This window comes from Quercus suber, unplaced genomic scaffold, assembly GCF_002906115.3.
Source record: "Quercus suber isolate HL8 unplaced genomic scaffold, Cork oak 2.0 scaffold_5, whole genome shotgun sequence".
NCBI classification, from domain to species: Eukaryota; Viridiplantae; Streptophyta; class Magnoliopsida; order Fagales; family Fagaceae; genus Quercus; species Quercus suber.
In genome coordinates, this window is record NW_027069471.1 from 246447 (window position 1) to 262601 (window position 16155).

Here is a 16155-nt window from a genome sequence, read left to right on the forward strand (position 1 = left end):
CCTTACTTTAAAATACTTTCCAGCACTTAGGAGAATGGGACAATTTACAGCAAAGTAACTTGATGATAATGCAGCTGGCCATGTTTATGCAATATTAGAATATTTGACTTTGTACAATATGATTATTAGATCAACATATTTAGTATTTTAACACTATGTTAGACCTGTCATTAGCACCATGAAAAGCTAAGCCAACTAGTTAGGCCAAATTCAGCAATTTTCACCCCCTAGATTAATTTTTTGGTTTTGGGTTTTAGGTTCACTCAAATAGATCAAATCATTGAGATCTTTAATGAGTGTTAATGGGCACAAATTATCTTATCTACCTGTTTTGTTCCATTTTTTTCTTATGAGATTGGAAGGTCAGCTACTCAGCTTTCCATCATAGTCCCCTCATATTGATTAATTTAAACAAAGCAAAGTGGGGTCTTCCTCATTACCATTTTGTTGTATCTATGGGACATAGATTGACTGAGATTTTGTTTATTAAAAGCAGAGATTATTGGTGTTTTGTGATGGTCCTACTATCTCAATCAATTATAGTCACCAGACCGATCAGGACCTCTCAAAAAGCCTAATGGCAAAGCCACAACAAAATTAGGAAGAAGCACTTCTAAAGAAAAAGAAGTAAGGCCCTCTTCTATCTTCTACATCAAAAGAGGAATAGGCATCCATCATTTCCATCTTGTTATATATCTTTTACTTTTTCCTTTTTAATTTCTTTGTTGTAACTTTGATTAAATAAATAAATAAATAAAATAAAGAACTTTTCATTTACGATGTATATATATAATAGGAAACCTCAAAATTTGAAAAACATAAGAGAAAAGTTCGAAGACTCGAAATGAGCATCCAAGATTCCAAAGACAAGATAAAGAATGTCACATAGTTTAATATTTTGCATGTCTATATGAATAAAAGAAACAAATATATAATGATTTTTTTTAAAGGAAGAAAAGAAGGCTTTATTAGTGCTTTGAAATGGATAAAAATGAAGATTTGAAACGACTAGTGCATCTTTTTTATTTAATAATTGAGGCTTTGAAAGGGTCCCAACATGCTTAGTGTTTGACACATAATATATATTTATACAATTATACCTAGTGGGAATATTTGGGAATCAAGCCTAATATTTTCTTAATGTACCACATTACTTTATTATATAATATATAATACTTAGTATGCCTACTCTTAACATATCCTGTCTTCAATTTTATTTAAACAACGTACCATACAGTACAAGAATTACATTCAACAAAAACAAGTGGAACCACATATCTTTGTTCTTTTTTCATTTTTCCTTTTTATGCCATATAAGAAAGATATATCACTAAATAAATGATTTAAAATTGGACCAAGAATCAGATACATGAACCATAAACAAAGATAGGGCATTGACATTGAGTCATGCATCTTGATTCATAGAAGCAAAAGCAAAAGCATGGAGAAACTCCTAACCAAAGCCATTTTCATCAATCTCTGGACCATTCAAACTGCAAAAGATAAACTCTAATTAGCAAAAGGAGTCGAGGACCATTTAATTTCTGGAACAACATCAACCCTCTAAATTGTTATGATCAGTTTGAACTTTGCACAGGCTATAAAGTTCTTATTCCTTAATGATTGTGCTTCCCGTCCAACAATTTGCTCACCAACTTTGGCACAAAGAGGCCAAGGACAAAAACAGAGTGGAACACTAACATACCTTTATTCTTTTGCCTTCCATGATAATGTTATATGATGATAATTAAACGAATTGAAATTAGACCAGGAATGATAAACATAAACCAAAAACAAAAATAGTGAATAGGGGCAAAAGCAAAAACAGGGAGATGCTCTTACCAAATCCATCTTCATTGCTCTTTGGACCGTCCAGCTGTAAAAAAAGTGAACAGAAATGTCCTCTGGACCATTTATTCTAAATTTCTAGAACAATATCAGCCCTCTAAATTGATGCGATAAGTTTGAATTTTGCATAGGCTATTAAAGTCCTTAATGATTGTGCTACCTAACCATCAATTCTGCCCACTAGCTTAGGCACAATTAAAGCAAGTAAAAAGAAACTAGTATCAATGCTACATGAAACATTCAGCTCCTCTAACCATACATAATTTTCTTAACAAAGAGCATAAACAATGTCATACACATAATTATCCCAACAACAAAATTATGAACAATTTTGTTCTGCTATAATAGTTTCATTACAAAGACAAGTTATGACTTATGACATTGAGAATCATATATAGTCGCCTCAAAGTCTATAAATATTAAATACACAACATCTGTTAAAAAAAAAAAAAAATTATAAAAATTAAAGGAAATTACACACTACACCACCCTGAAAAACCAGTTCTAGGCACTTCTAGTCCTAGTTCTACATTCAAAACAAAACACCCATTAAAAAAAAAAAACTACTAGGCGTAACGACTTGTAGTCTTTCTACACCTGCAACATTTTTTTTTTCTATTCATGATCAAAACGACATGATCAAAACCTCTTACAAAGGAGTTAACAGTGTAACCACAATGGGGCTCCGAACAACATGCTTTCCCACCCCATCGGACCAAGAAATCGACCCGAACACCGCACCCGAGTCATCCAGCACTAAATTCTTGCTATCAGTCGTTACAGTCACAACATAGCTCAGCTTCTTCACGGCAGCCGTGAAAGCCAACTTCGTCGGCTTCACGACAATCGTCACACCCTTCGGAGACTCAACTTTGACAGTGTAAACAGCATTCACTTCACCCACATTGGTAACAGTCCTTAGGAAATTCTTACTCGTCGCCCCAACCTTCGCGCTCGAAAACCACGCCGCGATTGACGGGTAGTTAAGATTTTCCGCTAACGGCCTCTTCCTAGGACAGCTGGGAACTGATTTAGTTATAATCTGAATTTCCTTGAGACCATATCCAACTCCACACAAAAAGTTGACATAATCGACATTGGTGATATCATAAACTAAGCCAGGATCCATAGCTTGACCTAAATTCACATGCCCCGCCCCGAAACCATACGGCGTGGACGGTTTACCATTGGCCTCATCCATCATCGGCTGGTTTCGGTTATCGAGTATATTCGCTGTGGTCATCAGCGCAGACCGAATCATGGCGGGGCTCCAATTAGGATGAGCCGATTTAAGCAAGGCCGCTGCGCCACTTACATGAGGACAAGCCATTGAAGTACCAGAGAGTATGCTGAACTCGGTCCTTCGGGTATCGGATTCTAATCCGGACGGGCCAATTGCGTCGGTCCACGCGGCTAGTATGTTCACACCAGGCGCAATCAAGTCGGGTTTGAGAATGTTCGGGTCCAAACCGTTTAATCCTCTGCCTGAAAACGAAGCTACGATCGGAGCCGGTTTGATTCCGAGCAAGGTGCCTTGGAAATCAATCGTGGCCGTTGGATTCGGAGTTGAGAGGTATTTCTTGACGATATCGCCTTCGTTGACGCCGAGTGCGCAAGCCGGAAGAATGTGAGCGTCGCCGACTAAGCCTTCGCCGGCGGTCATTCCGTTGGCGAGTATCATTCCGACGCCTCCGGCTCTCTTCACCTCCAGTCCTTTGGCTACTCTCGCACTACTTCCTCTGTCGCAAATTACGATTTTGCCCCTGACGACGTTTGGATCCAATGAGTTTTCCATACAGAGAGAAGCAGCTAAGACCCCTGACTTTCCGGGATAGACCAGAGGATACATTTTTCCGTCAATCGGAGCTCCGGCGTAGAGCGAAGAGCCGGAGAATTGCTTGCCGTTACCGAGTTTGACAACGGCGGGGAAATTCCGGTCAATTGTGCCGGCGCCGACTGTGGTGAGCCATGGAGCGAGGTTTGTCACTGACATTACGTCGGGGCCACCGTTTCCGGCGGATGAGGACACGAAGATTCCTCGCGAAACGGCGCCGTAAGATCCGATTGCGATCGGGTCTAGATAGTAAGGTGACGAAACGCCGTCGCTGCCTCCGATTGAGATCGAGATTACATCAACGCCGTCCTTAACGGCGGCGTCGAAGGCGGAGAGAATATCGGAATCGAAGCAACCTGAGTTCTTCCAGCAAACTTTGTACACCGCCAAACGAGCTTTCGGAGCCACACCTTTAGCGATTCCAGAAGCGTAACCTGACATGTTCGCCTGAAAAACGTACCTCCCGGCGGCGGTGGAAGCGGTATGTGTTCCATGTCCATCGGCATCTCTCGGAGACCGGTACTCAACCGTACCGTTGCTCACTATCGGACCACCAACACTCGCCGAAGCATCGTGACCTTTGGAGAAAAACTTAGCTCCGATCAACTTCCGGTTACAGTTTTTAACCGTGAATTTCTCTCCGGCCTGACAAGCTCCCTTCCACCGAGACGGAACCGGACCGAGATTCCTATCGGAAAAGCTTCGTCGCTCCGGCCAGATTCCAGTATCGAGAAGACCGATAATGACATCGGAGCCGTAATCGGAATCGGACCAGAGACCGCGCTGGTTTCTGAGGCCGAGAAACTGAGGAGACCGAGTGGTGTGAAGCTCGCGACGGCGGTCCTGGAACACGGCGAGGACTGAGGGGTTTTTGCCGATTGTATCGGCTTCGCTTTGCGTGAGAGAAGCGGAGAAGCCATGGAAGACGGTGTCGTACGTGTGGAGGATCCGGGGCGGGTCGGCGAACTCGGACGCGTACCAGTGGTAATGGGTGGGGAAAATGGACGGCTTGGATTGAGAGTCCACTCGGATGATGAAGGTCTGGACCGTCTGATCAGCGGAAAGTGATAGGATCAGATAAGGAAAACTGTAGAGAAAGATAGAGAAGAGAAAAAGCAGTATTGGTGAAGCCATGTTTTTGAGAGTGAGTGAAGTGGAAGCGTAAGTGAGGATTTGCCGACACAGATGTGGAGTATAATATAGGAGAGGATTTATTGTCTTTATTTTCAGTCACTATTTAATTAAAGGGTGCTGTTGATGGGTGCCGTAAAGCACCGGTTAACGTGATAAAATTAAAAATAAACTATTCACTTTTTTTTTTTTTTCAAGGATATAAAAAAAATTAAATATATATTAAATGTGTGTTAGTTTAGATAAAAAAAATTAAATTATTTTGTGATAAATTATAGTTGAAAAGTAAAATTTTGTCAATATCTAATGAAATAAGATTTGTGATAGGTAATAAATAAACCACAGTTAGTTCATTAATAAATGCTAGCCGGCACATGATAACAAAGTTCTTAATTAAATGGAAAACCTTTGATAATGATTAATTAATTAGAGATTAATTGTTTCTAAAAAAAATTAGAGATTAATTAGCGTTTTAAGTGTGTGGAAATGATTTTGTCGTTAAAAGGAATTTGATGAGTCGGCAATAAAATATTGCGGCAGTTCTGCTGTACTTTTAAACCGACGTAGTACTTGGAAATTTTACCAAACTAAAATGGTAAAGAATAATGCTGAAAACTCCAATTTTAGCACAATTTTATGATACAATTCGTCATGTGTTTCACTAATATTGACACACTCTTACTAATAATAACTTATTATATAGCGATTTATGGTATAAAATTGTGTCAAAATTGATGTTCCCAGCATTACTCAATTGTAAATTGACTGTGTTTTTCCTCTGCAAGTGTCCTCTAGAATCTTTAGATTGTTCAAGCTGATCAAATGGAACCGAACAAGGGTAAAGTACTTTATTACAGGCTTTTTATTCTTTGGCTATTTCTAGATCAAGGTCAATAGATCATGATGATACATTTTTTTACATTACCCCTTTTTACCATTTGTTAAAAGAGTCACTATTATTAGAATAATATCGTTTTTATGAGGTTTATTATGCACCAATCACACTAAAGTGCATTAGTAATTATGAAAAATTTTGTTTTCACGTACTTATTGCTATTTTTGAGAGTTGATAAAGGGCCAAAGAGTAATGTCAGAAGCATACTCCTTTTCACTAATAAATTCATACTTTACTTATATATCAACTTTTGATTAAATTTCATTACTTTCACATGGGTTCATTACATGTTAAAAAAAAAATTAAAATTCAATTAAGAGTTGACACATAAACAGAATATTGATTTGGGTATAGAAATGATTATGTCTCTAGCATTAATTTAGGATTTAACCAACTTTTTTTTTTTTTTTTAAGAAGAAATCTTATTTGGAAAAAAGCATCTATTGAACAATAGACATTGGATACGCTTTAAGTGTGTTAGATTATGAAGTCCCCTAAATCTAAAGAACTATTATGGACCTTGGATTCGCTTGAATAGGCTAGACAACGAAGATGAACAAAACTTTGACCCACTATTGAAGCACTAAATGGTTTTCGAATTTGTTCGTACTACCATTTGGCCAATGTCATTTTCACTTCAATTATTATCACACATTAAATGTCACCAAGTAAATTTTTATTAATTACAATTGCATACAAAGGAGATATACAAAGCTATATATGTATGTCCTTGAATGCATGTCTACCTCTAGTGTCAACGTGTCATGAATTTTCAGATCAGGACAATGATAATTGCATGATCAATTTGAGAATGAGGTTTGCACTTATGCTCTCCATACATGATTCTATTATTATACATTGCATGCTGATTGAGAGATACACCTACCTAATTTCCAATTTGTCGTGTGGATCATTCATGCAAATTTCAATTCTCATCTAATTAATTATTGAAAGCTTTGTGTAACGGTCATATTGAAATCAATGAAATAGAAATAGGAAATTTAATTACACATTGTCAAGCATTGATATTTGTAATTTGTACGTGAGGGAAAGGGACAAATTGATCAAGATAAGAAGGTCCCACAGTCACTCAGTGTATGATTTTAAGGAAATTAGAAATAGGGGAACCCCAACATTGTGAGTTCAAATTCTATAATTTTGATGTTTTAATTGGTTCATCTTAAACGTTGGAAAATTTAGGCATGGTATTTGAACGATATCTATAGCTTATAGTCTTGCTTAATATGTGCCTAGATTTGCATTTTATAGTTTTACTTTTAATTACATACATCTAACTATTAGTACAATTTTGTTATACTAGAGATATAACCACGATTATTTAGATCAAGAGCCATTTAATTAACAAAATAGCACTCGCGTGTTAAATGTGGATTGAGCCGATAAAGCATGACATCCATACCTCATGCCAACGGTACAAACCATCTTCCATTAATATAGTGTTACATATGGAAACAAACTAGGAAGAGTGGGCACTACAACATTAAAGAGAGTTGAGTGAAAGAGAAATGTGCACATTTTTTTGTTTCATTCATCAATTAGAAAGAGAGAAATTTGACTTAAACTGCAAAGTATTGGTGGTTAGACGCCACATCGGTGTTTTAGACTTTCTTCATTATTTGTAAATGTTTTTGTCAATTTGTTTCTAAAATTACTTGAACGGTCACTAAACATTTGAAAAAATTAATTTTATCATAATTGATTCATTTTGTTTTATATATATATATATATATATAAACTTAACTTAAATCTACTTATAATTATTATTGTGGGGCCCGTGGGCCTAATAGCCTCAGCCCATCGTGTAGTAGGCCCAAGGCCGACGCCGAGGAAGACTGACCATCCAAGGCTAAGTTGGGGAAAACCTCTTTTTTGACCCACGCCGAGGACCTCTTCGTCCTCAGCATACTAAGGATAATTTTGGGAAGGGACAAGCCCAGAGCAAGCTGTCACATTCACACTTAATGCATTCACCTAACCCCTCTGGCCGCATTAATGGGGATATAACCCCTTAGCAGGGCAACGTTGATCAGGGTGAACCACTTGAGTACAGATAAGGCCTCTGATGGGACGGACGGCCAGAAGAAAGACGAATGGATGATCAACAGATGAAAGAAGGAGATAGGAAGATGAAGACTATATAAGAAAAGCAAGTAAAGTAATATAGAGGGAGGGGAAGAAGGGAGAAGAAAAAGGGCTCCTCGACCACGTGCCGAGGAGTATCCCCCCAGTTGTAAAAAAGTTCTAAGTATCTTTTAATAAAAGAAGGGAGTTCATGCTTGGTGAACGACGGTCAACGCCTAAACCTTCAATCCACTCTCTACAAATTTATTGTTTGGGCTTGTTGGGTTGAAACCCCATTCATACTCTGGGTCCAATCCAAATTGAGTCCTTACAATTATAATTCTTTTTTTTTTTATGGGAATTTATTATCATTCTTTAAATTCATACAAAACAATGTTAAAGACAAACTCTTCTATGTCCATTCATAACTTCTTAAGTGATAAATTGTTGATGTAGCATCATTTTACATGATCAAATTCTTACATAACTTCTAAAATTCATTGATTTTACTTTTATTAAACACTAATTATAATATATAATTCTTTCTCAAAAAAAATTTGGGAATTATTGTTTCCTATATTGGGGCAGCCAAAATGGTCAAAACTTCAAAGATTTAGATGAGAAAGTAGAGAAACACGTGGATTGAAGGCGAGTGGACAAAGCATATATGGTCCAAATGGAAACACTGACATTTTCCTTTTCGTAAAAGCAGGAAACATTGACAGGACAATCAGAGTCGGATCAAATAAAAATATAATATAAAAGGAACTTCTGTTCGGTTTATCACTCAGTTTTTGACGGCTATGATCGCATCTTGGAACGTGGTGTTATTATAGTGCGGGCCACGATTTCTCCGGATTGGACGGTATAGATTGGACAACCCGTGCATCCATATTGTCGCGTGGTGAACATGTGATCATTTCAGTTTTATGGGTCCCCGTGGCCCATTGGGCCCTCTTTGCTTACATTTTTCTGAGCTGGAAAGTTGTCTGAGGTTGGAGAGTGAGTTTAGAATTTAGATTTGACTCAAACCCTATAAAATTCAATCAAAACTGTCTTTATTTTGAGGGATGGCTGTGAAAAATTGAAAAATATCTAATAAAATTCAATCAAAAGTGTCTTTATTTTGATGGGATGCCTGTGAAAATTAAAAAATCTCTAAGATTTTTTTTTTTTTTTTTATAATTTTCTTTTTTGAGAATGAAATTGGTCAAACTAAAGTGCCCGCAATTGCAGCAGGAAATGAATGAAGTTAGGTGGTTCCTTTAGCCACAATACATTTAATTTAGGTATTTTAGGTATTGGATATTAACTTTTGCATTTGAATTTATTCATCTAGTTTTTATTGATCATTGTAGCATAAACCAATAGACAAAGTTTCGGTTTTTTTTTTTTTAAAATAGAATAACCTTTCCAACTTTTTCTATATTTTTATTTTTGACAAATACATCATTAAATTGCATTTTTTTAAACTATATTTTCTATACTTGTAAAATTTTAATTAAATTAAATATTAATAACTATATCATTAATCAAATATTTCAATTTTAAGCTTTTATAGTCTTACATTATGCATAAAAAAAATTATGGATCGAATAATAAATAACATCTAATTTGAACGAAATTTAACATACGTGTAAGAACATAAATAACATGCAATACAATTATTAGATTTTCAAAATATGTAACTATGTTAACTTTAAGTGAGAGTTTGAATTTCGCTCTTCAAAAAATAAAAAATAAAAAAATTAATGGTTACATGAGTGATTGGTCAATAATGTACACATAATTTTCATATATGACGTGAGACTCACATGTTAATGAGAGAGAGGAGACATAAATCCAACATACCTTCCCATAGAGTACTTGCAAAAGAAAATAAAAATTAGATTGGAGTAACATTGTTACCATGATTGTGTTGCATAATTCAATGGACATCTCTCTAAAAGACTCTTTTTATAGAAATATGATGTGTTCTTATCTCATACCTAATTTTGGTTGAGGGCTTTCAATTTATCAATTTACCAATGATGCATTTCCTTTATCATAGTATCTCTTTCAATCAGGACCTTAATGGCTTCATGATAAGTGGCATTGATATTACCATTATAGGAGAGATTAACATGCTAGCTTCATCATTGATGGGATTCTAGGCTCATATCCATTGATTCCCACAAGATGGAGATCATGACCTCTCAAATATCAATATTGCGCTTGGATTTTGGGATTGTAGTTTGTCCTTTTGGTTGAGCTTGTTTAACTTGCTCGAAATTCCACGAGTGACCTTATTGCTTTTTGATTGGTTGCCTTGATTAATAAATCATGTGACTTATTGATGAATGAAGTTATATGGTTGAATTGGATCTTGCTAAATGGTCTATATGTAACAGGATAATTGGTTCTTTTGATGGTAGCAACTGCCCCTCCTGTCTCAGTGATGTTCTAAGGCTGGAGGCATATTCGCTGTCTATTATGTAGCCTTTTTCTCTTAATAAAGATTTGCAATTCATAAAAAATAATAAAAAGTTGAATTTCATTGTGGATCCTAAGTTACAACACTTAACAAATAATAATAATAATTTTTAACAAAGAAAAAACTACAAGTTTGGTCCATGAATATTTCTTTCCATTTCAAATTCATTCCTATAAATTCAATTGCGTTCAATTGTGTCATTTAATGTTAAAGTTCAATTCATTTTAGTCTTTAAACTTTTAAAATTAAGTTAATTTTCTTAAAAATAAAAATTGAGTTGATATTAAAAGTCAAGGGAAAAGAATCAAAGATTAACACAATAAAATGTATAAGGACAAAATTGAAATTATTCCCATTGGAGGACTAATGGTGTAAAAGTGTAGGGCCTAATAACAATAAGGGGAAAAATTAATTGGGTGGTCCATGAGCAAAGTGGTGCGCTGGCTGGGCCATGATTAGTGGACTTTGTGACTAGAAAAGCTTCACTTGCACTAGCCCAAGCCTCATTATTTTGGTCCAGTTCAAAGCTTTCATTACTTTTAGTGTAGGAAGAGATCACAAACAATGGTGGACTAGTGGGGTTTTGTGGCATAATTTTGGTGTGATGTATGATGTATCCTGTTAAAGAGTGTCTTCTTTAGGTGTTGGATTCTGCAAATTTTCTTCTTCCTTTTTTCCTGGTTTGGCAGAGGATTGCAGAAAGATAGTTCATAATTATATTGAAACAATCAAACAAGCATGCAATTTTGCAATGGCATTGTGGACAACCAGGCCCATTACATTTGTTGGGGATTGGTGTATGATTCATGTTTTTAAATGATCAAAGTCATTTTGGCTTGGGAGTGGGTGTGAGTGTGACTTAATTTGGCATGGGCTAGGTCAATTTTTGCTACAAAGCCTAGAGCCTAGATTCAATAATTGAGTTGGTCCTCTTTACTTTCAAGCATTACAGTTGCTAGCAAATCAGTAAAAAACATTTTTACCCAATTAGTCCAATTATTTTCCAAAGTTTAGACTGATATGATATTCACAGTTCAATAAAAAAAAAAAAAAAATTCTTTTTCCCAGATAAGGTTAGACATTAGTGTTTGGAAGGACTTGACTTTTCTGAACAGAGCTGTTCCATTTACTTGAATAAGACCACATAACTGCAGTTTGGTCTTCAGGGAGGGTAGGCGATTGTAGTTTTCAACGTGCCTAAAACTATGCCACGAGTCACAAAAAGAGTCAAATTTGAAGGCACTCCTGTCCTAAATCCATTTATTAGATTGTGACTCATGATTCTGCTATAAGCATGAAGGGCATCACAATGTTAACTTTCAGTCTTTAGTCTTTACAACCTAATGACTATTGACAATTTGACATGACAGTAGTGTGGTTACAATTTACGATTTACAAAGATTTTTACAATGAGTTGATGTGACTAATTGTGATTAGAGCAACATCGCAAAGTAACACTACTAGAATCAATCGTAGCATACCACCTCGACAGTTATAAAAATGATTACGCAAAATTGTATCCCTAAACTTATTGATTTACAAATGCTAATTAGCAGTTTAGCACACAAACAAAATGATACACTTTATCACTCCCCTGTATTCATATGCACCTTGCATGTGGAATGCATCATTGCAGGTAATAGTTCTTTAATTATTTTGACTTTGATGTGTTATCATGCCAATGGTGGTTTTAGGCTTTTAGCTTGAAACTGTAATGTTTTCCCAGCCCGTGAAAGAAGAGATAGACATGGGTATTTGTTGCAAAAAAGTAGTGAAATAGGGTATCATATCATTGAGTTTGTACAACTTGGACATATTAACTGTACGAAATACAGGACTTAACAACTGCCTCACCAAGAATTTCAGAGAGGACAGAAGCAAGAGGATAAGCACCCCCTTGATAGGAATGATGTTAGATATAAGAGTTAGGTGCCAAACATGATTTTAATTGTGGGTATGCGGGGCCCATGACATTATATATCATCCCTATGTCAATCGTGTGCATTTGCTTGCCCTGTAGTCCTTGCTTTTTAACATTGATTTAGGCCCTTTTGATTGAAGCAACTAGCAAGTATTCTTCTATGATATTTGATACCCTTAAATTACAATCAACAGCATTGGCCTGAACTTTTTAAAGTTTACATGAGTACTAGGACCCCATATTTGTTAGCAAGGAGTTATGATTTTAACCACAAGGCTCTTGATAATAACTAAAATTTTACAGACATGTTGCTGATTGCCTTTTCTTATATATCATCAACCATGATCCAATATGCTTGATTTCTGTTCCAACTGCTGAGTATGCATGTGTAAGTAAAGGTTCTACACAGAGAAAATGTATAAAAGTTGTGGAATTAATATAACATGATTGGGTCGAAACCTATAAGTTTAAGCTTCTGGATTAAGTGGTTTGTTATATTAAAGCCTCAATTGGAGACTCTTTACTTTCTGAAGAAGTTAGAAAATGTTCATTAGAAATGAGTAAAGACTTGATGAAATTGGGACAGGGAAGGATTTTAAGCTCTTTTTCAGTGGTAACCCTTTCTTGCTAATATCATTGCAGGCATATAACATAGAACCATAACCATTATCACTTTATCAGCCTTGTTACTCTCTAGTAAGTACTGCCAGTATACTGATTCCTATTGACATTTTACCTTATCCTTATTGTGCTACCAACTTTAGTCCAAAGGGCTCATGCAATTATACCACAAATCCTGTCCGATAAGTTTAGGCATAGCAACAATTTTTCATTAAAAAAAAAAAGGCATAGCATCAATTTCATGCTAGGTGGCATGAAAAACTTTCATTATCACCCTTATTATGCTCACCAAAAATTCTATGCATACAAACATCGACCTCGTTTTTAAATGAACATGATACTAATCGATTGGTACAATTAAAAGAGTAAAAGTTGTTTAAAAGCTTAATTAAGTTCACTCCTTTGCCTTAAAAATCAGAACTAAGCTAGAGATTAGAGTCATCATTTTCAATCCTAATTTGGCATGGTTAGGTTCATTATCAATTAAGTTTGTTTGTTTTTTTTTTTTCCTGCAGATTTAGCTGCTGGAGTTGCAAAGATTGAGTACTCTTATTATCATAGATCTTCATAACAATATTTCCACCTTTTCTATTGTTTCAATTTTAAAGGCTCAAAAAGGTTTCATATAATCCCCAAGTTTGATACCAAAAGTTATATATAACAAAGTCAAGATTTAATAATTATCTTATGCATATGATATATGTATTATTTCTCTCACATGTACAACGTGAAAGAAAGAAGAAAAAAGAAAAGAAAAAGAAAGGTAATATATCAAATACAAATGTAACTTTTCGTCAAAGTAGTGAGCAAATTGGCAACTATAAGGCTATAAGCCAGAAATTTCATTTGAACAGATATACATGGATTTAGTCTAGGTGCTGAATCAGCTTGTCTCATCACAATCTTGATTTTGACAACGAATCCTATTAGTGCTAGTAAAAGCAAATAGGCCCATTAGCGTTCAAGTGTCACATTAATTCAACCTTTTTTGTATCTTTGTATGATAAAAGGGATCAAAACAAAAGGTCCTTTTGTCATTAAATTATCACACAGGGGGACATAAATATTATTATAAATTAGAGAGGATTAACTTACATTAGTTGCGATTATCTATAAAAAAAAAAAAACAAAAGTAAAAGTAACAACAGCAACAAAAGGCACATATGGTTGGAGTTATTAAATAAAAGTAAGATGCCACAAACATTGTTTTAGCTAATTCTAATCACATCTATTTGGCCCTGTCCTTAATAACATCAAATCCCATCTCTGTTGGGTCGGTTGCCTGGACTTCATAGTGGATGCCATCTAGCACTCTCCTCAGCCCATCTTTGGAAGTAGCATATAGCATCTTTGCTCTTATTCTTGATGCTGTTGGAGACCTATTAAGAACCCAAAATTCACAATTTTCATTAACAATTTGGTTCAATGCAAACCATTGCATCCAAATCCAGTGCTTGTTATGCAGACTTTAATCCAGAGAAAGAAACATAATGAACCAAATGGCTGATCAAAAGTAACTAATTAATCATTCTTACAACTGAGTGTGAGGGATTCAAATCATTTTCATATTTCAATGCAATGTCTAAAATCTAATCCTACTAGTAATACTTTAGGTGGTGGTGGTGGTGGTTGCAACCATGTTGCTTACAAGACTAAATTTCTATACCATATAGTCACAGCATTAGATTAACATAGCTTAAATATTATAACAAAGTTTTAACAACTATTAGGATCTAGAGCATTAAAAAAAGGCATGAAAGGTTAGGTACCATGCAATGAAGAAGATCTTGCTCTTCCGGCAATTATCAACCGTGACAAAATCAAAATCAAACACTGCATATCTACAATCATCAGTAGGCAATGAGGCTGCAAGTTCATCATAGCCTTCGCCGGGGCCGCCGACCTTGTCGACGGTGACTAGCTTAGATCCCTCATCGATCTTGAACACTATGTACCTATGCACCTTCTTCCATTTCATCTCATGGAATGAGTTCTTGCACTCATCAGTAACCCACATTCCAGTAGTGGCCTGTCATTATGACACATACACCCAATTGCACTAAATCAACTATAACACATAGTTTCATAAATTTTTTTTCTTGGTAAACATGAATGAAAAGAAACAAAGAGTATGGTGAAGAGAAATTGTACCATCTTGAATGCCATTGCCATGGTTGTTGACTTGTTGTGAATTGTGAATTTTAGGTGGTCTGAATATGAGAGTGGTTGCACTTGGGTCTTATATAAAGATTGGGTTATCCAAATGCCATTAAGGTTCATTGATATTACAACTTTGTTCATGTATTAGATCTAAGGTGTATATACTAGGTTATTTCTATGACCAAGTTGCCCTTTAGTAGATTTGGTTTGTCTGTGCTATTGGACTCAACCATCTTCAAGTGTAAATATTTTTTGTGTTTGGGTCCACTATGAGTGGATTTACCAAAGTAACAATGGCAACTAATAATGAATTGGCACAATAAATCTACACTTCCATTGCATTTATGAATGTCACTTTGAAATGAAAACTTTCCTAATGTTCTCAAGTTTTATTAAATTTCCATTTAGATTTTTTTTTTTTAAAATTAAGAGGGTAGTAACGTTCATTAATAATAAGATAAATGTAATAATACATCTTGAGTCAATGCTTACTCAATCATATTGTGATTTTTCTCTATCCAAGTTACATAATTATCAATACCCTTGACATACGTGAGAAAAATGCATCAATCTAAACTCTTGTAGCTTTTAATGAATCCCCATAATAACATTATCAATAGCCACCGGTGAATTGCTATAGCAATTGAATAATTTATCTTAGAGTCCGATTAACAGATATCCTTAAGGCATTTATTAATGGACCATTTTATAAAAGTTTTGAAACCATTTTCATCGGAAATATAAAAAGTTATCAAAAAAATTAGTTTTTTTTTTTTTGTAATTTAAAAAAAAATTTAATAAACCAATACTTATAGGGCAACAGTTAACTTTTCTCTTTATCATAAATGTTAATTATATTTTAGAATCAAATTATTCATCTAAAATGAATGGATAGAATTTTAAAATTTTGATAATGAAATTACCATAAAAATTCTAAAAAATTTAATGTTTATTTTAAGGAATTGTACTCCTTTAGACTTGTCAATAAAAACATTTTTTACCCTAAAATTTCTATCCTCTGCGCATTATTTTGTCTCCAACTTTCAACAAATAACTGTTTTATTTTCCTCTGAATAATAAGTGGTTCAGTTTACCCAATGTTTGGTTTATACTTTAAAGTTTTATTAGAAATTGGAATTTGGAAAGCAGGAGTTCCTTGCCCACCCATGTTAGATAAAGCATAGGTATCG

The 16155-nt window shown here is 35.1% G+C and overlaps 2 protein-coding genes across 2 annotated transcripts; both read right to left on the minus strand.

The window, feature by feature from the left end:
- Nucleotides 1–2167: 2167 nt before the first annotated feature.
- LOC112037070 (subtilisin-like protease SBT1.6) lies at nt 2168–4872 on the minus strand. Its single transcript, XM_024069886.2, has one exon. The coding sequence runs from the start codon at nt 4814–4816 to the stop codon at nt 2498–2500; it is 2319 nt and encodes a 772-aa protein (XP_023925654.1). The 5' UTR covers nt 4817–4872; the 3' UTR covers nt 2168–2497.
- Nucleotides 4873–13820: 8948 nt separating this feature from the next.
- Nucleotides 13821–15089, minus strand: LOC112037065 (actin-depolymerizing factor 5). Its single transcript, XM_024069879.2, has 3 exons — nt 14957–15089; nt 14575–14834; nt 13821–14184 (listed from the first exon to the last, which is right to left on the minus strand). Exons 1-3 carry the CDS (start codon nt 15083–15085, stop codon nt 14034–14036), a joined length of 540 nt encoding a protein of 179 aa, XP_023925647.2. The 5' UTR covers nt 15086–15089; the 3' UTR covers nt 13821–14033.
- Between the last annotated feature and the right edge of the window lie 1066 nt (nt 15090–16155).

Bases quoted from the DNA above. Each gene is read 5' to 3' on its own strand.
- LOC112037070 (XM_024069886.2), bottom strand. From the start codon at position 4,816: ATGGCTTCACCAATACTGCTTTTTCTCTTCTCTATCTTTCTCTACAGT.
- LOC112037065 (XM_024069879.2), bottom strand. From the start codon at position 15,085: ATGAACCTTAATGGCATTTGGATAACCCAATCTTTATATAAGACCCAA. The intron at 14,835-14,956 runs GTACAATTTCTC...TCATAATGACAG, and splicing joins TGGCAATGGCATTCAAGATG to GCCACTACTGGAATGTGGGT. The intron at 14,185-14,574 runs GTACCTAACCTT...GGTTCTTAATAG, and splicing joins AAGATCTTCTTCATTGCATG to GTCTCCAACAGCATCAAGAA.